Source organism: Myxocyprinus asiaticus, chromosome 29, assembly GCF_019703515.2.
Source record: "Myxocyprinus asiaticus isolate MX2 ecotype Aquarium Trade chromosome 29, UBuf_Myxa_2, whole genome shotgun sequence".
In the NCBI taxonomy this organism is placed as follows: Eukaryota; Metazoa; Chordata; class Actinopteri; order Cypriniformes; family Catostomidae; genus Myxocyprinus; species Myxocyprinus asiaticus.
In genome coordinates, this window is record NC_059372.1 from 6,325,616 (window position 1) to 6,348,868 (window position 23,253).

The 23,253-nt window shown below is 36.7% G+C and overlaps 1 protein-coding gene across 2 annotated transcripts; it reads right to left on the reverse strand.

Annotated features, from left to right (window-relative positions):
* Nucleotides 1-4,708: 4,708 nt before the first annotated feature.
* On the reverse strand, nt 4,709-15,363 carry si:ch211-196c10.15 (uncharacterized). Of its 2 annotated transcripts, XR_007893704.1 has the most exons (4): nt 9,458-15,349; nt 5,723-9,184; nt 5,108-5,164; nt 4,709-5,019 (listed from the first exon to the last, which is right to left on the reverse strand). XR_007893704.1 is itself a non-coding variant. In XM_051661218.1 (3 exons), the coding sequence occupies exons 1-2, from the start codon at nt 14,638-14,640 to the stop codon at nt 5,129-5,131; spliced, it is 855 nt and encodes a 284-aa protein (XP_051517178.1). In that variant the 5' UTR covers nt 14,641-15,363; the 3' UTR covers nt 4,709-5,019; nt 5,108-5,128. The 2 variants fall into 2 exon arrangements, 1 of the variants encoding a protein (XP_051517178.1); XM_051661218.1 differs by lacking the exon at nt 5,723-9,184 and having other exon boundaries at nt 13,822-15,363.
* Nucleotides 15,364-23,253: the final 7,890 nt, after the last annotated feature.

A 23,253-nucleotide genomic window follows, 5' to 3' on the forward strand; every position in this document is an offset into this window, starting at 1 on the left:
CTATGCACTCAGCCATAGCATATGAATTTTCATAGTGTAGTATCGTCCCAAATGGAACGTTCAATGGTTTATTTACTACACGGAAGTGTTCGCTGTTTAACAGCTGACGGAAGTTACGTTTCAAACCCAAGCGCTGTGTTGCTGCTAGCTTTAGCGCGATATCCACCCTCAGTTCAACACTTATATCTCAATAATATACATATTCACACAGCATGGTATGATGGTAAAGCATTTAACTCACTTTTGTAAGGTGCTGTCTTTACAGACGTTTCGCTAGTTGTAATATTCTCCATTATTTACAATTGTTTTGCCAGATCACCATCGCTGCCGGTAACTCTGCCCCTTCTGCTATATAAGGAAAACAGCGTGCGCTGATTGCACCAAGTGTCCAACAATCCACACTCCGTTTTGATGGTTGAAAAAGTGCATCATCTGGATACTTGTAGTACACTTCTTATTGTTGCATTTTCAATGTAAACATACTACTCGCACTACTTACACTTCAAAATGACGTAAAGTAGTGCAGAAGTGTGCGGTTTGGGACGCACTCGCCATCTTTGGTTTTTGACGGGAATGACAACGAGGCTGTGAGGGATAGTTGTTTAAAGTGTTTTTGGATCGTTCTGCGGACATAACATTGAAAAAACATATTTTCAAGAACATTCAGTAGACAAAGAACTCCAGACAACATGAGTTGTGGAAAATCAGATGTGATCTAGGAGCTTTTTACAGCTTTATACCATGTGTGCCATTGACGAGATGTAAGTCTATCTCTCACAGCCTCGTTTTCATTCCCATTAAAAATCAAAGATGTTGCCGCCATGAATAAAGTCTATGGAAATGTTTCCTGACACTTCAAGATTCATTAAAGTAAATGAATGAGTTTCTTATTTTTTGAAATTCCAGTCTGAATAATCATTGTAGAAACAATTTAATTCAAGGGGCTGTTCAAACTGAATGTGTTTTTGTGTCCGCTCGCACTGTTTTTCAGTCGTTTTCCATGTAAACGTTCGCTAACTGGATGTCTTGTGAAAACTGCGTCACGTTTCACTGCGTTTTTAGCCTCTCTCATGGGAGCTCTGCATGTTTAGACGCTGTTAATGTTAAAGAACTTCAACTGATAAAAATGCATCTCAAGACACTTGCGTTCTGCTCTATTCATTGTGGTGCATTTTGCTTTTTTAGCGCAAAAATGCGTCTGTCTGAACGGTTACTGGAAGAAATGCTTTAGCCAATTGTTACATGAATGCTACTCTTCCTCAAGAAAATAAAACAAATGCTTATCTCAGAGTCACCAGAATTGAACGCTTTGGTGTTGTTTTTTGCGCAAAAAAATAAAAATCTCCTGGGGGAGCATGCCCCCAGACCTCCCTAGATATAAGGTATATTAGGCAGATTTCTGTGCGTACCCTCAGATTAAATCCTGCAGGCGCCCCTGTTGACCTGTCTAAAGACTGTTGAGACTGTTCACATTGCGAAACACGAGCCTCATGAGGGATCCACATTTGAGGATACACTAAAACCTGCTGCTTTTCTTGTTCAATTGATGATTGGAGAATATCATTACCTGAGAAGAGCAAAGGAAATCAAAACTGGAAAACTTCCCTCAATGTGTCCTCCTGAGGGACAGGGTTTAAAATTCTTTGGATGAGAAAAGAAGGGGATATTTATGATGCATTATGGGACATCTCTGGACAATAGCCTTCATTTTTATTCTTTACAGTGTTTGGTACGAACAAATGTTACTTACTGGCTCTAATTTATTGTAAAGAACTAATAACAATGTTTCTAGTACATTGTGTATAAAAACAACATTTTATTATGAGTTTAACCATTTTTTTTAACTTAAAATATTTACTATTTTATTTTATTAAAGATTACTCAATTCAGTTTGATGGAACTTTTTATGAAATTGAACTGCATACATGTAAAAATAAAAATGTGTATTTATAACTATTCTAACTGCGAGTCTATATAAATATACTTTATAAAAATTCTTCCTGACACTCTTCAAACTGTCTTGAGCTGAATAAAATAGTAACTTGTTTTGCCTGGGGGAAAAAACTGTTCCTGTGCCTGACGGTTCTGGTGCTCAGAGCTCTGAAGCGTCGGCCAGAAGGCAACAGTTCAGAAAGGTAATGGGCAGGGTGAATGGGGTCCAGAGTGATTTTTCCAGCCTTTTTCCTCACTCTTGAAGTGTAGAGTTCTTGAAAGGGGGGGCAGGGGGCAACCAATCATCCTCTTAGCTGTCCGAACTGTCCTTTGTAGTCTTCTGATGTCTGATTTCGTAGCTGAACCAAACCAGACAGTTACTGAACTGCAGAGGACAGACTCAATGACTGCTGAGTACAACTGTATCAGCAGCGCCTGTGGCAGGTTGAACTTCCTCAACTGGCAAAGGAAGCACAACCTCTACTGGGCCTTTTTCACAATGGAGTCAATGTGGGTCTCCCACTTCAGGTCCTGTGAGATGGTAGTGCCCAGGAACCTGAATGACTCCACTGCTGCCACAGTGCTGTTTAGAATGGTGAGGGGGGTCAGTGTTGGGGTGTTCCTAAAGTCCACAATGATCTCCACCGTTTTGAGCATGTTCAGCTCAAGGTGGTTTTGACTGCACCAGACAGCCAGCTGTTTAACCTCCCTTCTGTATGCAGAAAACATCTGAAATATCGTTAAGTAATAACTTGTCATTTGGAGCAGAATGTGTAACAGTACAATCCTCCAATTGAAACTATTTTCTTGTTACTAATATACCTCATAAAAGTCATTTATCTGGAACACTTTACATGGTATAATATTTTTTCGGTGTGCAGAACGTTTAAGGGTAGAGTTGCAGTTGGTTATCGCAGTTACTTTGTCTCGAAGCTTTGCCGTCATAAAACATAAATTAAAAATTAAAAAATAATTTATACGGATTTCATTCAAAGTTGCATGGATGTTTTTAGCGATGTTTAGAAATAACTTGGCTATAATGTTGCCAAATGTGCCCCGTATTGAAATTATTTTATCTAATTCATGTGTCTCGCTATTTATTTGTGTTTTTATTTTCTTTATACAGGTTAAAATTTGTGAACGGAGAGCATACCTAGGAGTGACATTAAAATGTTCTAATAGAGTAAAGACCGCAAATGGAGTGGAGACTGCACCCATCCAAACGAAAATCACACCATATGCGTATTTTTATTCATAAGGTTTACACTTTAGAAATAATGCTCATTGCATCTCACTCTTATCTCCTTGTTAACCATATTTAAGTTATTTATTTATGCCTATTTAAGTTTTAAACTTCAGGTACACTTTACTAATATGTGTACATACATATCAAATGTATGTCTTCTTAAAGAATCGGTTTAAGAACATAATTTTCCATTGTAGTTATGCTTTTAAAAGAAGGAAAATATTCAGTTTCATGTGTCATGTAAATTTAGACCTTTCACGTTGCATAAGCAGACGTCGGAGCCTATTATTTCAAGGCTATTCTTAAATAATTTTTAACCTCTGAAATAGTGTTCAATGTGACTTTCTTTTTAATTTTTAAGTAGCGATGCTTTTGGGAAATGCAGATAGAGATAAAGTGTAATTTAAGTGCTACTAACTTTCTACTTAATGCTTCGGCAGCCTATAGCCTACAGTCCCCGCTTTATTCCAGAGAAGGGCCATAATTGACCAAATATTATCATTATATTGTGTAATGAGAAAATGTTTACATAGTAAACTTTAGTTACTTGACTGTTGTTGTGTATGTGATGGTGGGTCATCACTGCAAAGCAATAAAGGTTTGTATTTCATTCCATATGATTCATAATCCTACTTATTTAAGTTATTAATGACATTATTCTGGTAGTTGATAATGAAGGGATGACAGGGATTCATGGTAGACATTATTCACACAATAATTGCTTACATTTTGATCTGACATGCTACTGTGATTCATCACGTCACAAGTATCCCATTTATGTGCTCATTTCCACATCTTAAACTACTGGTTGAATTCCGTGTATTAGACAAGCACTTACACAAAACACGTTGTAAAATGACAGTATTTTTGGTCATCAAATGGGATATTATATTTTGTATTTAAATCAGATTGTGATGGGTTTTAACTTCATCACTGAAAAGCAATTTCCCAGAACCAATCTGTATCTTTCACTCCATATATATATATATATATATATATATAATTCTATATCTTTCAATGTGTCAAGAATAAGTGACGTTCTTATTGGTTTTTGAAAAGTGTGCATATGTGCTCAAGTGCCCCGGAGGTAAGATGTAAACCACACTACATGTGGTAGTGTGGTTCCGTCGGAAACATGTGCAGAATAACTGAATAGTGATTTTTGGTATTTGAATACCACGCACATCCCTATTGATAATGCTTGATTTTGGATCGGTTCATAATTAAAAACTTAATATTACTGGCCATGTAAGACATTGCTCCAAACTTTTCTTCCATCAATTTGAAAAATCCAACCAAGTCAAGCATCCTGTAGCAGCACATAAAGTTGAACAGTCATGTCATGGGGGACCTCCACGGTGTCCTTGGGTCCTTAATCCGTCCTTGGGTTTCCAGATGACTTTGATCATCTTTACGATCATCTTTTTTTCCATTTTTGGATGAACTGTCACTTTCAGGAAGCTCAATGCAGATAGTGGCCATAGAGTGAAACTGCACTGGTAATCGACATTAAACTTCAAGATATCAAAGTAAATTCATTAACATTTTTATTTGTCCAAAATGCAACACATAATGTAACAGGACTTTGTAGATAAATATAATTTGGATGAATTAAAAGGTTTTAAGTGTCAGTCAACTCTTCAGAGTGCTTCTCTTCATCAGGAATCATACTCTTCCTCCATGGGTGAATGAGCAGCAGTTATCTGTCTGCATGAAGCTCTGCTCAGATTCATTTGTCTGGTGGGACAGATGAACAGAACTTTGGATCGGTTCTGCTTGGGTCTCTTCTATAGAGAGAGGTAACTCCATAGATTTACGGTCTGTTTCCATATGCCCATTGGCTACACATGTAAGAAAAACATTACAGATCAAAATCTGAATTATTTAAAATCAATTCTACATGCAGAAACTAATTATGCATAAACATACCTCCACATGAGAAAACAGAGATCATAAACCTCCAGGTCCCGGAAAGACAGGAGAAAACTGTTGAACACAGTCACGTGACACAGTCATACACCAAAATTACTTGTCTAGTATCTTTGCGCCATCTAGTGCTGCATGACTATAAATATTTCAGATACATTTAAAGATTATTACAAGTTTGTATACTGTGTATTTTTTATTTGTCATAATTATAAATTAAAGCGTTATAACATGATGTCCCGTTGATTAATAGTTTTTGGTGGCTTGGTTTTTGTTTATGCAATTATTTCTGATTCATATAATTAAAACATAACATAATCAAAATATCAATCCAATTCAACCTAACAAAGCAAATCTCTTTTTATCCATCTTTGATAAAACAGCAAATTTACACATTATGACACAAGACGTTCAGAATTAGCCGACACATAGTTTCACTACATTGATTTCTCCAACAAATTTTTCGATTCTTTCCTACTAGAAAGCCATTACAATGTAAAATGGTAATAAAACAAATTTGCTATTTTTACAATTACAAAGCACTTTTTCTTGAGTACACAAATATTAAAATATCTTTCAAACAAATGAATATGTTTTATACCAAGTTTAATAACTTACCTCTTGTAGTGGAATTATTCATTCTTAATGTGCCTTCAATGAGTTTGGAGAAAAGAGAGTAACCACTCCCATTGTAAAGAGGGTGGAGTGTATTTTAGAGCTCCTTTTGGGGGCAACCAATGAGTTTGGAGAAAAGAAAGAAACCGCTCCCATCATTGGAGCAACCGACGTCATTTTGTGTTGTGGGAGGATCCGCCATACTGCGAATTAGCAGGAAACAAAGTGACACGCAATGTACTATCAAGTATTTTTAAGTGTGCTTAAAAATGGTTTAAAACAAGATGGATTATATAGAGACAAACTCCTACCGGACGCCAAGAAACGTTATGTTGAGAAAATCAACATTATCTGAAATGTCGATCCTTATGAAGTCCCAAAAGACCAGTGGATCCGCGACCCTGACGCCTTACCTCCCGTCACCTTTCCTGATATTTTTACTTATCTTGTGTGTGGTGTCAGTGCCTATACCGCTGGGCAATTTCGTAATTATAAATCTTTGGAAGCCCATGTTCAGTTCACCAATGGTTGGGTACATATAAGCCTGTCTACAGTGAAAACACTGTCGTCCGAACGAAGGAACCAGCTTTCTTTCTTTTAGCATCTTTGAACACCCGGCAACGTTACGTAGAGAATACATTAACGATACAATATTCACATTTGTCTGTGTCCAGGTTATGCACTCTCAGCGACTGAATGTCACTGGATCCAACCACTGTGACCTTGCTGTTTGGACTCTGAAGGACTTTGTTGTAGTATGGGTCTTTCCAGAACAGGAATTCTGGGATCTACGTCTACAGAAAGCACAAAAGTTCTTTGAGAAAGTTTGCCTTCCAGAGCTTGTAGCCAAATATTACTCAAAGAACACACCACAGTTACTATAAGCTCACTTGCACAGCCATGTAGTCTGGATCTTGCACTGTATATATATATTGAGTTTATTCTTAACAGCCCTACTGTCACTTCTTGCAGTCTTGCTCATATTTGTAAAATGTATTTGTTGCATCTTTAAGATGTTTACTTTGCTTAGATCATTTTTATAATTGATACTTGAAAAATTCAGTTTTGCTTCACTCCAACAATTTTTTTGCAGTTATATTGTTCATATACACTATATTGCCAAAAGTATTCGCTCACCCATCCAAATAATTGAATTCAGGTGTTCCAATCACTTCCATGGCCACAGGTGTATAAAATGAAGCACCTAGGCATGCAGACTGCTTCTACAAACATTTGTGAAAGAATGGGCCGCTCTCAGGAGCTCAGTGAATTCCAACGTGGTACTGTGATAGGATGCCACCTGTGCAACAAGTCCAGTCGTGAAATTTCCTCGCTACTAAATATTCCACAGTCAACTGTCAGTGGTATTATAACAAAGTGGAAGCGATTGGGAATGACAGCAATTCAGCCACGAAGTGGTAGGCCACGTAAAATGACAGAGCGGGGTCAGCGGATGCTGAGGCGCATAGTGCGCAGAGGTCGCCAACTTTCTGCAGAGTCAATCGCTACAGACCTCCAAAGTTCATGTGGCCTTCAGATTAGCTCAAGAACAGTGCGTAGAGAGCTTCATGGAATGGGTTTCCATGGCCGAGCAGCTGCATCCAAGCCATACATCACCAAGTGCAATGCAAAGCGTCGGATGCAGTGGTGTAAAGCACGCCGCCACTGGACTCTAGAGCAGTGGAGATGCGTTCTCTGGAGTGACGAATCATGCTTCTCCATCTGGCAATCTGATGGACAAGTCTGGGTTTGGCGGTTGCCAGGAGAACGGTACTTGTCTGACTGCATTGTGCCAACTGTGAAGTTTGGTGGAGGGGGGATTATGGTGTGGGGTTGTTTTTCAGGAGCTGGGCTTGGTCCCTTATTTCCAGTGAAAGGAACTCTGAATGCTTCAGCATACCAAGAGATTTTGGACAATTCCATGCTTCCAACTTTGTGGGAACAGTTTGGGGATGGCCCCTTCCTGTTCCAACATGACTGCGCACCAGTGCACAAAGCAAGGTCCATAAAGACATGGATGAGCGAGTTTGGTGTGGAAGAACTTGACTGGCCTGCACAGAGTCCTGACCTCAACCCGATAGAGCACCTTTGGGATGAATTAGAGCGAAGACTGCGAGCCAGGCCTTCTCGTCCAACATCAGTGTCTGACCTCACAAATGTGCTTCTGGAAGAATGGTCAAAAATTCCCATAAACACACTCCTAAACCTTGTGGAAAGCCTTCCCAGAAGAGTTGAAGCTGTTATAGCTGCAAAGGGTGGGCCGACGTCATATTAAACTCTATGGATTAAGAATGGGATGTCACTTAAGTTCATATGCGTCTAAAGGCAGATGAGCGAATACTTTTGGCAATATAGTGTATGTGGTTGATGTGTTGCTTTAAGTTGTAACCTTTTTTGTTGCACTTTCTGAAGATGTTTACTCAGACATGTTTACATTTTATTGCTGAAGAAATTCAGCTCAATTTCAACCACCCAAAAACTGTTGTTTTTGTACTTGCAATTTCATTTTTATTAAACCAGTTTGTACAAAATCATATTGTCATCTCTTTTCTATAGAAGTATTTAAGTATACAAACATGTAATCAAAAAAACTAATATAAATGTCTATAACAGTAATATAAATATTTACAACAGTAAAATGAATCGCACACATTAACATGCACATTTTTCATTTTCATCTGGTTTTACAATCACACTGGGACATGTTAAGAGGTACACAGCAAACATTCACTATCTTGTCAAGAAGTGTCATCTCCCCCTCACATGGCAGTAACAAACTAATTGGTATTCTCTTATGTAATATTGTGTACTTGTTGCACATACTACCCTCTCAAATCACCCTTTCAACATGAATCCTCACGTGTACTATCGCTCGTATTTTCCACATCCTTAGCATCCAGTTGACATCTTCCTTTAGTGAATGCAGGAACTTTGACCTCTGCACACATTCCCACACTATCCTTGATATCGAAGCCTCGATCAGCTAACACTGTCACCTGGTAACAGTTTGTTAAGAAGGCCACAGTTCGGTTGATTTCTGCACTGTTGTGCTGACAGAATTGACATTCTGTTCTTTGTCTCTAGCTGTTGGTTCATGTGCCACTTCACATTCTTCCTGGTTTCCACCTTCCTCATCTGTCCGTTCTCCACATTCATCATCTTCTACAGTTCCCACCTCTGCCTGGTCACCACCTCCAGCATCTGCTGCCACCGTGGCAGACTCTGTCTGGTCATCATCTTCCTTTTCTTGTGCTGCTCCCACCTGGTTTATTTCTTCCTCATCTTCTGCAGTAGTTTCTCCCAGCATTTGGGATTCACTGTTGTCTCCTGCTACTGGCACGCTCATTTGTTTTCATTGTAATCGATGAGAATACCAGTCTGACTCTGCAGCACGCACTTCAGAGTGTCCCAGGTGCAGTGGTGGAGCCCAGTCAGGATGTGAACCAATTTCATATACTGGTTTACCTTCAAGAAGACATCAATAAGTAAATACAAAACAAAAATACTGCAATGAAACAACTTATATTTAACCAGCACAAAAGATACATATTAAGATGCATATTAAAGACATAACACATCTTATTTCCTTAAATAAAATTTAGCTAGATAGATAAAAACTGCAGTTTGGTTGGGTTTTGAGAATGAAAAAAATAGACCCAGGCTGACAACTACTACTGCTTGGTCCAGACAAATTGTGGCACAGTGTTGAGTAAATGTATTTAATACTTTGACACTCACCTGAATAAAAATGTCTGCAACACACTTTTAACGATCTTGGGATGCTGGAAAACTTGATGTCTTTACGTCTTACGGCTGATATCCAAGACAACCGTCGTCTCTATGTTACATCAGACACATTGCTTCCTTGATTCTTCCTCCATGTGGGAAAGCTAAAGAAAGACAATCCGTTGTCTAATTTCTTACATTGTCGGTCGTGTGAACGGACATTACAACCAACACAACAAGTTCTCCCCATGACTTTAAAAGTAGTCGAAATGTATCTGTATGCTTTTAATTAGCGCAGGGCCTGATTCCTGTCTGCCGTTTTTTTTTTTTTTTTTTTTTTTTTTTTTTTATTACAGAACAAGAACACTTACAACAAAATATACATACAATGATCACAATGAACTCTGATACAATTATAGTAGCAACAAAAAGTAAAATTATAAAGAAAGAATAAACAATAACAAATAATAATTAACCAAATAAAACCAGGGGATAACTTAAAATGAATTAACAAGAGAAAAGGTTTCAAGTATTCTATACATTCGTTTTGCCTTTTTTATTTCTTATATCTTTTAGAGTCTCAATATAATGCATCAGTTCAGTTTTAAATGGTATGATGTTAGGTTTATTGTTTGCCCATTTTTGTTTGTGTATATGGTATTTACCATATATAATTAACAGATTTATCACTAAATTTTGTTCCAAACTCTTATTCTTCAATAATAAAAATATATCTTTACCAGTTAGTCGAATCTTTAATTTTGTGTGTTTAAGTATTAAATATTCAATATCAATCCAAAAAAGTTGGGTAAACACACATTCAAAGAATAAGTGTTTTATGGATTCTTCCTCTAAGTCACAAAAAACACATGTAGTCTTCGTGTCCCTAAAAAATCTTGAGACTACTTGTCTCACTGGGTAAATTAAATGAATAATTTTATACGTGACTTCTTTAACTTTATTGGTGAGACAGTATTTACTAGGTAACTTCCAGACCTTTTTCCATTCAATCTGATTATACAATGAATTCCAATATGGTTTGCTTTTAGGTAACGATGTATTTCTGCATATTGTTTTTATAAATAAGTTGTTAAATTTTATCTAAAATCTCCACACCATTAATACTTATCTGAGTATTATATACAGAAATACACTCAGAGGATATATCACCCGATAAGAGTTGAATAAGGCCACCAGGAATGGCATCAAAAACTATTGCAAACTCTTTAGCAGTCACCGGAATCTTATAGTAATTAAGGAATTCACAATAATTAAAAAGTTGTCCATTACTCTTAAATAACTGTCTCACCAGTACAATACCGTTATCATACCAGTTTCTAAAAAATAAAGATTTGTTTTTAAACACAATATTCTTGTTATTCCATATTACACATTTGTGTGGAGAGAAGTTATGTTTATAAATGAGCATCCATAACAAAAAAGCCTGTCTATGAAAACAAGATAGCTTTATCGGAACCTTATTTACATCAAAATTACATCTCAAAAAAAATTCCAAATCTCCCAACTTTCCAAAAATCAGGTCAGGTATAATGTTCCATATTTTGTCTTTAAAGCATAAATAATTATTTATCCATTTATTCTTAAATACGCAATTAGCAGTATTAAAATCAAGTACATTCAGACCACCTTCTTCAATTGGACTGCACAGAATCGTCTTTTTTAAATAGTGCGGTCTGTTCTTCCAGATGAAATTAAACAAAACAGTATCTACTTCTTTTATAACTGATTGTGGAACGTCTAATGCAAGAGCTGTATAAACTAAGCGCGATAACCCTTCAGTTTTAGATAATAATATTCTACCTTTCAATGATAGATCTCTCATTAACCATGAATTTAATTTTTGTTTAATTTTCCCAATAATTGGTGTAAAATTCAAATTATTTCTCTCCTTCTGATCTTTACAGATCTTGATACCTAAATAATCTACCACCTCCTTCACTGGTATACCATGTATGTTATCAACGTTACAAGTTCTCAAAGGAAACAAAACACATTTTTTGATGTTTAAAAATAAACCAGATACAGATGAGAAAGTATGAAGACAATCAATAGCTTTTTTTATTTCAATTATCATTTTGCAAAAAAAGGGTAGTATCGTCCGCTAATTGGGAGCAATTCTCCAAAACCAAAAAAATTTAAGGTCTCCAACATGAAATTATGATCAATAGTATCAAATGCTTTAAAAAAATCAACAAACAAAATAAAACTATTATCTGTAATAAAATCGTTGTAATCAATTAAATCCAAAATGAGCCTTATATTATTACAAATGTGTCGACCTTTCATAAATCCCGACTGACAATCATCAATAATGGGATCAATACAATCCTTTAGTCTTTCAGCAAATATACTTGCGAAAATTTTTGCATCATTATTAATCAATGTAATCGGGCGCCAATTTTCTAAAAGTAATAAATTTTTATTGGGCTTTGGTAATAAAGTTATCAAACCTTGTCTCAGTGAACTTGGTAAATAACCGTATTGTATAGCCTCTCTAAATACAGCTAACAAAAAAGGTGACAACTCGTTTTGGAAATATTTATAAAATTCGCTAATTAAACCATCATTCCCGGGTGACTTATTGTCTTTAAGTTTGTTAATACAATGAAGTACTTCATTTAGAGATATCTCTTGGTCACACATTTTCATAGAAGACTCACTTATCCTTTTAGCATCCTCTTTAATAGAATCCAAGAATGACTGTGCATTACTCAATTTGTCGTCATAAGAATACAATTTCTCATAAAATTTTGCCACATATCTTGATATTTCCATAATATTTTCTGTTAACTGTCCATTAATACTCAGTTTGACCATAGATGTGAGTTCTACATTTCTTTTTTCCATGTTAAAAAAATATTTTGTACTTTTTTCTCCTTCCTCTAACCATTTCTTCCTTGATCTAATAAAGGCACCCTTTGCTTTATATTCATATATTTTATCTAAATCTAATTGTAATTGTAATTATTTATTTTTCCCTTCTTGATCTAAATTGCAATTTCCAGAGAGATTTATTATTTCACATATAATTTTTTCTTCATTTTTTTTCCTCTGTTTTGCCATTTCTTTTCCTCTCCTTATGGCTAAAGCTCTTATTTTATATTTCATTAATTCCCAATTTAAACCGAAAGTATTTGTTGAATGTGCCTCATTCCAACAATCTATAATAATATTTTTAACATCCTCTCTGAACTGCTCATCTTTCAATATGTTTTGGTTCATTTTCCAGTACGTAATTGTTTTTACGTCACTGGATTTTGTTGTATCTAGTGAGAGAAAAATGCGTTTGTGATCTGTAAGAACAGACGGCCCTATAGAGACCTCTTTAACAAAATTCACTAAATACCTTGAAATTAACCAATAATCTATACGTGACTGCTGAGTAAGGTTCCTTTTACACCATGTAAATTGAATTTTATCTGGATACTTATGTCTCCATATATCAATTAAGTCAAAAGTAGAACATAAATTATTCAATTCTGGAAGAACAGACCTGACATTTGGACGAGGAGGAAAACAATCCTTTTCAGAATCCCATATTGTATTAAAATCTCCCCCAATTACTAATTTTGCATTGCTAAACTTTTCTATTATTTTTTGAATCTGATCTTCGAAATGTAAAAAAAAAAGCTTTATTTTGCGTGGTAAAGTTTGTTGCATAGACATTTCCCAAAATAAAAATTTCAGCATTCTTTTCTATTACCAATATCACCCATCGACCTGAGTCATGCAATTTAGTTTGAATTATTTTCCCTTTAAATGTACCTTTTAAAACTGCAACACCAGCTGATCGATTATTCCCATATGACATCCATAAATCATCCCCCCATTGACTCTTCCAAAAATTATAATCTGACAAAGAAGCATGTGTTTCTTGAATATAATAAAAGTCACATTTAAATTTCTTGCAAAATAAAAATACTGCTTTCCTTTTCAGCAAATCACGGATTCCCCTGACATTTATAGAACAAACTGACAAAGATACCAATGTGCTGTATTAACAATACCTTACCAAAAGTGAAACAAAATATGTTCCCATCACCTCAATAATGTAACTACAACCCATATTGACCTTAATAATACTTAACTTAAGATCTTTAAGAACTCTGATGTACAGCATATGAACATTTTGGATATATTTCAATAATATCTGTATGAGCATTTCTGTCCTCAACGTAGTCCATTCCACGTAATGACTGTACTTGTTAAAGACACATAGTCCACTAAAGTTGTGACCACATGCATTTCTTATTCAAGGTACTGTATTTGCACACAATCGTATTCAGTATTTAGGCATATATCTCTTTTCCATCAACGAAGGCTCGTACGCCGACGAAGTAAGCCTTCTTTCCTACCTGCCGAGCAGCCTCCACTTTTGGCCACAGTTGTTTACGTACGGCTTTGTCCATAGTTGTTAAATCCTCTCCAAATCGTATCTCCTTTGTCTTCAGATAGGAACTCGTTTTCGCAGCTTTCCAAAGCATATCACGTGAGGATCTGGACACAAACTGGATGATGACGGTTCTCGCTTTCACGGCATTTCCTTCAAGTTTTCTTCCAAGCCGGTGTACGATATCTACATCTTGTTGAAGTTTGCTGGTAAGTTCTGGAAGAACTGCACAACAAATATCTACCACTCGTGCCTTTATGTCTTCGCCTGCCTGTTCCACTAGTCCATACATTCTCAGATTCCATCTTCTTTTGTAATGTTCTACCTCGTTAAGCCTGGCTTCAATCTCCGATATTTTCTTACCATGTGCACCGCTGACCTCATGATTTATCTTCATCTCCTCCTTAACATTTTTCATGTCTTCTTTGACGTCTTTTACTTCATTGAAGAGGAATTCTGTCGTTTTCTTCAGAGCTTCAATGCTCACCGTATTTGCCCTTAAGAGTTCCTCTAATCCGTTGACTCTCTCATTTATGCATCGCACGATGTTTTCTTGAATTTCAGACAAGGAAGGTTCATGTTTACCTTTCTTCGGATCAGGAGTGCTGGGGGTCGAATCCGGTAATGTAGCAAATGAAGTGTTATGCACCGAATATGAGTGCAATGCTTGAATGTCAGTGCCGCAAATGTGTACTTCATCATCTTTGCTTTTCATCTTTGTTAGCGACTTTGTTAGGCTTTTTTCTTTGGTTTTACTTTCTCTCTCTTTCCGTTTTTCCGCCATGGAAGCTTATTGGGTTACACATCGGCGAGTTGCAAAGTTGAAGAAAAAGTTACAGCACCTGATTAACTTTATAATTAGTTATAAGACCTTACATCTGGATGTCCGTGACTGGCCAATTTATTAAACAAAAAGAACAATTTAAAGTGAAGGAACAAACTTTTATCCTCAGCTTCTCAAAACAACCTCCTCACCGGTCGCCATCTTGCGCGACCGCCCCGTCTGCCGTTTTAACACCGGTACCGCGATGGCATCACAATATGGCGACACTACCCATCAGCCACCGCGGCGCACCGTTGCGTTGACGTCACGTTACCAAGCTCTATTGGTGCGTTCCATTTACGGAAGTCGGAGCTCAGTCTTGTTTTTTGCTCAGTCGTGGGCCTTAACCACGAGATGTGTGTATGTAGTAGAAATGGGTAGTAACGTAGATTCCGGAAGTGAGCAGGAGATGGATGAAGGGTTGTTTGTTGTGATGGGAAGATCAGATCATTTTACTGACTTGAATCTTTGAGTCTCGTTCAGCAAAATGAACGAATCTTTATTCAAGTCATTTCGTTCATTTGAGCAGAATTAAAATGTTACATTTTCAATAGCCAAATCCCACCAAACACGTCTACTTACGCAAACTTTGATTATAGTCCCAATAAGGAAAAATTGATAATGCAGCCAAGGACAAATTATAAGAAACAGAAATGATTAGTTCCCCTCTGGAATCTTCTTGTTCTAGTCGTTCGTTCTTTTGTCACGTGACAGCCGTATGCGCATAGCGTATACGGCTGTCACGTGACAAAAGAACGAAGGACTCCAGAGGTGAAATAGGGAGGAATGTTTCGTATGTGGCTAAAAGCATGCAGAGTGCAATTAACGAGGTGGAAAAATGGACTGATAAATGGGGACTTCGTTTATCAGTGTCGAAAACACAGGTTATTTGTTTTTCAAAAAAGAGAGAATGTCCTAGTGTAAGATTACAGCTATAGGACAAACCTTTAGAACAAGTGAATGTGATGAGATATCTGGGGGTATGGCTAGACACAAAACTGACATTTGCAATTCACATACAAAAATAGTTGATAAATGCATAAAAGTTTTAAATATCTTAAGATGTTTAGCTGGGGTGGATTGGGGTGCCAGGCGTCACTCATTGAAGAGAATATATTGTGCATTTTTTAGGTCAACTAGATTATGGATGTATAGCATATGGGTCTGTGTCTAAAACTTTGCTGCAGAAAGTAGAAATAATTCAGTCACAGACATTACGTATATGTTGTGGTGCAATCAGATCTTCTCCTATTCCTGCCTAACAGGTAGAAATGAGTGAACTGCCTCTTGATATTAGAAGACTAAAGTTAATGTTGATTTACTGGATAACAGTAAAGTGAAACTATGAAACTCATCCAATTAAAATGCTGGGAATATGCGTCAACCAAGTTAAGAGTTTTGGATGGATTCCAGAAGAAGAAGCCCAATTATGTGGAATAATAAATGTAGATGTGAGCCCCACAGTAGAAGTGCCACCTATTTCACCTTGGCTATTCCTTTTACCATTAGTAGATCTTAATCTGCAAGAAATTATTAATGATAAAGATAGAGTACTAGCAAAGGATGCAATGGATAAACAGTATCTAGAGCAGAATTACTACACAATGCTTACAATTTTCATTGATGGTTCTAAAGATCCTGAAACAGGTCGAGCTTCAGCAGCTGTATATTTCCCACATTTTCAAGTTCAAACTGGTAAAAGAGTATCTGACCAAGTAGGAGTTTATTCAACAGAGATGGTAGCAGTATTATTGGCTATCAGGTGGATGGAGGACACTCGGCCAATGAATGCGGTGATATGCTCAGATTCATTCTCTGCTTTATCAAGCCTTATTAGCGGGAGTTCCTCAAGACAAGACATTTTATATGAAATTCTTTTAAGTATGTATAGAGTAAATAAGTTAGGAATTAAGATGTGTTTCCTGTGGGTTCCAGCACACGTGGGAGTGGATGGTAATGAGGAAGTTGATCATTTAGCAAAGCAGGCGCTGAAATTATCACATATAGAAATGAATATCCCACTAAGTAAAGAAGAATTTAAGGCCAAAATCAGAACAGCTATAAAAGGGAAATGGCAAGAACTTTGGAATGAGGAGGAAAGAGGAAGACATCTTTATCATATTCAAAAAAAGCTCTGGTTGAACCAGAGGGGGAGCACTGTTTTGTTCTGTCATGGGTGCAGTTAATCAGGAGGGATCGCTGTGTTAATTAATAGTGGGTTTCAAGGAAAGGTCACTGAGACTTTTTCTTCAGGGACAGGGAGATGGATAATTTTAGTGACCCATATAGATAGTAGTATTTATATAATGGTTCAGATATATGGGTTCGTTAAATGTAGCTCTATTTGATGATATAATTCTAAAACAGTTAATGTAAAAATTAAATATCCTTCTGCCTTTGTTTTACTTGGTGGAGATTTTAATGAGGCGCCTGGTTCGGTTGCTGATAGATATCCACCAAGAAGGGTTTCTGATGGTGCTAACCCCCTTACAGGAAAACTTGTCAGAGTTTGAACTGGTTCGATGCACATAGATATACTTACACCCTGGTAGTAAACTTTCAAATTTTTATTGAATCCTGGAAGACTGCATTTAAACATAATTTCTCCCTCCACACTTGTATTATCTGGAATAATGAAAATGTTCTGTCTGGGAACAAATCACTTTTTTTTAAGGAATGGGTGGCACAAAATGTCCTTTTTTATTTCTGATCTCTTCAATAATCAAGGGGAACTTCTCTCATTTAATGAACTTATTACTCTGAAGGGTGCTTCGTTTTCTATAAGAGACTTAAAAAAGTATACCAACATACCATACTCCCATTTTAAAGATGTTAGAAGGTAGGGCGGGTATATTTTTGTTACTGAAATGAAGTGTGGATTGTCAATTATGGCCCTTCTCTGGAATAAAGCGGGGACTGTAGGCTATAGGCTGCCGAAGCATTAAGGAGAAAGTTAGTAGCACTTAAATTACACTTAATCTCTATCTGCATTTCCCAAAACGAGAGCTTTGAAACGCTCTTAAATCCAAGTGTAACTTAAACGTATCTTGGGGATACTAAGGGATGTTTAATAAATTGTATGAATGTTTATCTTTGTAAAGTCACATTGAACACTATTTCAGAGGTTAAAAATTATTTAAAAATCGCCTTGAAATCAATAGGCTTCGACGTCTGCTTATGCACCGTGAAAGGTCTAAATTTACTTGACACATGAAACTGAATATTTTCCTTCTTTTAAAAGCATAACTACAATGGCAAAATAATGTTCTTAAACCGATTCTTTAAGAAGACATACATATGATATGTCTGTACACATATCAGTAAAGTGTACCTGAAGTTTAAAACTTAAATAGGCATAAATAAATAACTTAAATATGGTTAACAAGGAGATAAGAGTGAGATGCAATGGGCAACTCCCTCTCTTTCTTCTTCTTCCTCTTCTTCTTCTTCTTCTTCCACCAATGGCTCATTTAAATCAGCTACTGCAGCCTAAAGTCTATTGACATGTCAGTCACAAATTGCATATTGCATAATAGGCTACAAATGCATAGTGCCTATTAGGGATGTGCCCGAAGCCGAAAACCTTATTCAGAAAGGCACGAATAATGACTTCAAAACGAATAACGGATTCATCCGAATATGCTTTTACGAGTGATTATCCAAAAGGCACAAGGATAAAGCGACATTTTAAATAAAGATATCCAAAATTACAACAAATTTATGAATCTGTGCAGCCAATATTTCTAAAGTGTAAACCTTATGAATCACGGTGTGATTTCAGATCGGATGGCCGTGGTCTCGACTCTAATGACAAACACTTTCCACTTCTTGATTCACACGTGATTCTCATGTATTTATTTACTTTATCTGATTTTAGTTAAGTTCTTGTCCTGAGTGATGTAATCACGTCGGAGCTCTTCTTTCCGTCTCTTAAAGTTGACCACATTTATATTCACATCAGAGATGAAGGTTATTAACTGGTTAAGACTTCATTCCAAAAAAGTTAAGATGTTCCATAAAGGTTTAAATGCTCCATAGAGTACTCATCTATAGGAATATTCCTGCTTATGTAAAACGAAGAAACTTCTTCTTCTTTAAACTGTGCTAAATTTGAGAATGTAAAGTGTTCTTGAACCAGACCCTGTCCCAGATCAAAATCACTGAGGGAGCTTCTGAAAATAGTGGGGGTGCTCTGTATAAAGTAGAGATGTATCGTAATGACAATTTTTTTTAAATACATTAAATTATGTTTAATGCTACTAAAACAACGTAAATATCAGTTTTTAATGTACAAAACATTTATTGCTTCTTTTTTTTCACATGATCAGTTGCTGAAAATGACAGCAAAATGCTGCGCCTGCAGATTAGGATATACTGATTTGCACAATCATACACGGTTATAAGTGTTGATGCAGCAATTGTAGCAAATGCAGGGATTTTTGTGTGTTTGCTGGGATTCAAGGAAATCTGCTTGCCAATTTACAGTATCAGTCTTACATATTCAGTTGAGCAGGGGTGTGCAGGTATTTTGGTTCAGGGTCCACATCAGCTGTTAAGTAGAACATGGAAGAGAGAAGATAAAAAGTTCTGTATAGTTGTATCTTTTAATCCCAGAAGTAGTAGTGCACTCATGCACTCAATGAATGATGCACAATTTTCTGAAGTGTTTTCTGAAGGGTGCATTCTGTGATTGCTTGAAGTTTTGCTGCTACTTTTCTATCATGTGTTAGTAAAACTGAATAAAGGCTGAATAAAATGATGAATTGTTTATTTGACCATACTTCAATGCTGTGGTAATTCAGTATTCAATTTAACACTGTACATCAGGAGTCTGGTTTAATAGTAAAATAAAATATTCGGAAATTATAGATTCTACCATTATCAACCCATTTACACGCTCATGGGTCATGATGTGAGACTCGTCAATGGTTTATTTGGCATCCCATTCAGCTGAATAAAACAGGCTGCATGACACTGATAAATGATTACTGCCAGAGTAACATTCACATACAGGTGTGAGGGACTTCAGCATTTCACAAATAACACAAAGAACAAACATTTTCCTCTCTCACTTTGGTTCTGCTCGCGTGTCCCCTCAGTGTGCGACTGATGTGAAGATCTATTGGGATTTTACTAAAGTTCATCACTGAAAAGGTTTGCTCGCAGACTTGGCATTAAACAGCACACACAGCATCACGAATGGATAAGGAGTGGCTGCATCACACTTTTCTTTGAGCAGAATATTGTACTATTGAGCACTAAGTTTTTTATTTTTTTCGAAGAGGGGATGGTTGCCAGATTGCATAAATTAAGTATGACATAAGGCGAAATATTTCCTATTTGTGCATGTATAAATCTCTGATTGTGGTGTTGCATCTATTATCTGGCAACCCTGAACATATTAAAAGCTTGTGGATGCGCGATAGGTCCCAAAGCCAGATAAATGAAAGATCTAATAAAAAACATTCATGATAAATCGACCCGCGGGCAGCAGTTTGCCCTGGTCTGCTATTGAGGGTGCTCTAAGGTTCGTTTGAGGGTGCTTAGCATGAATGCTTTAGACTACAATCCTAATCATGATCTCTTTTAAAAGAAGACACTTAGGAGTTTTTTGGTGAAGTGAAAGCAAGCAGCAATATAACTGAAATTAAAACAACATTGCAAAAGCTTAAGTTTATTTTAAAGAAAATGCACTGCACTTAACTTGCACTAAACTTAAATAAAACAAGCAAAAACGGCTCACAGTGTCCGTGCCAGTTCAGAGGTCCTAAATACGCTATTTCAAAGTAATAGACTAAAACGAAATAAACATCAATGGCTGACATGACCAATCGTTAACTTGTGATTCTTACCTTTATACTGCTCTTTTTTTCTTCATAATTTGGTTCTTTTTTCACTCATTTTGTCCACATATGATAAGGATCAGATTATAATAAAATCGCGTAGTGCTAGTGCTCAATATATGGGTAGAGGGGCGCACAGTCGTCACGAGAGGGCGAACTTCCGACAAAAAAAACAAACAAACAAAAAAACAAAACAAAAACTCTCATGCGTCATGTTGTGCCCTAGGTAACCGCCTATGTAGGGGACGGCTCTGCTTTATACTATGCATGCTTTATGTATCATAGATAGATCTTCTGCTGAATTCAGGTTTTAAAGCATTACATGTTGTTAAAGCGCAATTTTAAATAAAAGAATTGATCATTTATATTGCGCATGCTTCGCTACACACTCCTAGTGCTTATCTCATAGATGGATCTTCTGGACGAATTTTGGACGAATCGTTTTCGTGGCCCCTCCCTCTACCACATAGTGTAAAGAGGCTTCCTCTAATCTCATGCCATAGCACTTCTGACAACAAATTAAGGTGGACGCATCGTGTGGTATCCTGAACTGTAACCGACCGACTGAGCATGCAGAACTCCAACAAAACAGGTTTTTTTTTCATTTGCACCTGTAAGCTTTTATTTTGTAGTTCGAGGTGTGTTGTAAAGTTCAAAATTGAGCACACAGATAATTGCTGTTTAACCTACATGCTGAAAATAATGCACTGTTATATTCATCAGGCTATTTGTTAAGCTGTTTGTTAATTGTGTTCTCTTAGTAATGGATTGAAAAAATAACCAATGAAAGACGCTGGAAAATGTCTAAATGAAAAATATTGAAAAATAAGATAAAGTATACACTTATGCTACCTCTAAAAGACGGGTTTGTTATATGGTGTAGAGTTGCTGTTTTTCTTTAATAAATAAACAATATACAAGATAAAGCACAAAGAGATCATTTCTGATTAGTTTATTACAAATACTAATAACACAGGGCTCTTTACAAAGTTCTGATTAGTGATGGCTGAGCACCGGGACTTTTACTGCTGGTCAGTCAATCTGTGGCTGATGATCAGATGTCGAAATCAACTTGATATACAACATAAATATACAAAGATTGAATGGAGGAAAGTTCTTACACCAATTAAACGACCCTTTAGCAGTCCGAATAGCAGGGCATGGGTATCCAAACTGTGCGCAGTCCCAAGTCTCGAGTAGAAATGTGCGCAGACCCGAGTCTCGAGTAGCTTGCAGGGAAGTGCGCGCGCTGCGATACGCGCCCTGCGGTTCTCCATGAAAAGATTGTCCTTAATTTTAGTGTGTACCTGTTTTTATCAGGGGCTTCAGTGGCTTGTCATGCAGAATTTTCCTGTCTCTCTGGGATCTGTAGGATGGTGATATATGTTTTTACATGTGGAGGTATGTTTAATATAATTTGTTTCTCCATCAGTTTGTGAACTGAAATAATTCCGTTTTTAATTTGGATTTATTTTCTTACATTTGTAGCCTATGGGCATATGGAAATGGACCGTCATTCTATGGATTTGACTCTTTCTATAGAAGAGACCCAACCAGAACCGACTCAAAGTTCTGTGCGTCCAGTCATCTGTAGCTACCAGAACATAAATCACAAATCTATCTACACAGACTTCTGTTTATTCAGTCAGAGAGGAAGAGTGATGCCTGAAGAAAAGGGGCAGTCCGAAGTGGGAAGTCCTGTTGTGTTCTGTTACAAATTTGACAAATAAAAAGACTTTCTACTTTTAATAAAATGTTATTTGAATTAAATTGTTTCTACAGTGATTATTCAAACTGAAATGTGAAAAATAAGAAACTACTTTAATCTTAAAGTGTCAGGAAACATTTCCATAGACTTTATTCACGCTAGCAACATCTTTGATTTGAAAAGCTCCTAGATCACATCTGATTTTCCACAACTCATGTTGTCTGGAGTTCTTTGTCTGCTGAATGTTCTTGAAAATATGTTTTTTCAATGTTTTGTCCGCAGAACCATCCAAAAACACTTTAAACAACTATCCCTCACAGCCTCGTTGTCATTCCCGTCAAAAAAACAAAGATGGCGAAGCTGTGAATAAGGTCTATGGCTTTGAAGTCAGTTTCAATAAATGGCCACTGGTAGCTGGGGTTCCTGGAAATGGGTTTAAACTCTAATATCGTGACATTCATAATTAAAATTTGTTTTAGAATCTCACAACGAAACTTCACAATATATAGTGTACCAGAGACATCTACAGAGGAGATGATTTATTACATATTACTCAAAGTACAGCCAGGAAGTAACTTTTGTGGGTACAAAAGTTTATGTTCCAAACACTGTTAGGAATATAAATGAAGGCTATACATTTGTCCTGAGATGCTCCATGATGCCGTATAAACATCCCCTTCTTTCCTAATCCAAAGATTTTTCGCTCATTTCAAAACACTCAGCTAAAAACGCTGGAAAGAGACAACTTTACAGAAGGAAGCAGGTTTTCCATGTGAAATTCCATCGTTCTTCTTTTCATTGGTCTCCCATTGAGGGTATTACAATCTCCAATCAGCAATTGAAAAAGAAATGCAGCAGGTTTTGATGTATCTTCACAAATTTGCGCCTGATACTCCAAAGTTTGTGTTCCTCCGAAACAGTCCTGGGGATCCTGACCTGAACCAGTTTAAACTACTACATAATAAACCAGTTCTGATAGAAACACCCACTGACTGACTCGTCATAGAGGAACAGGAACATGAG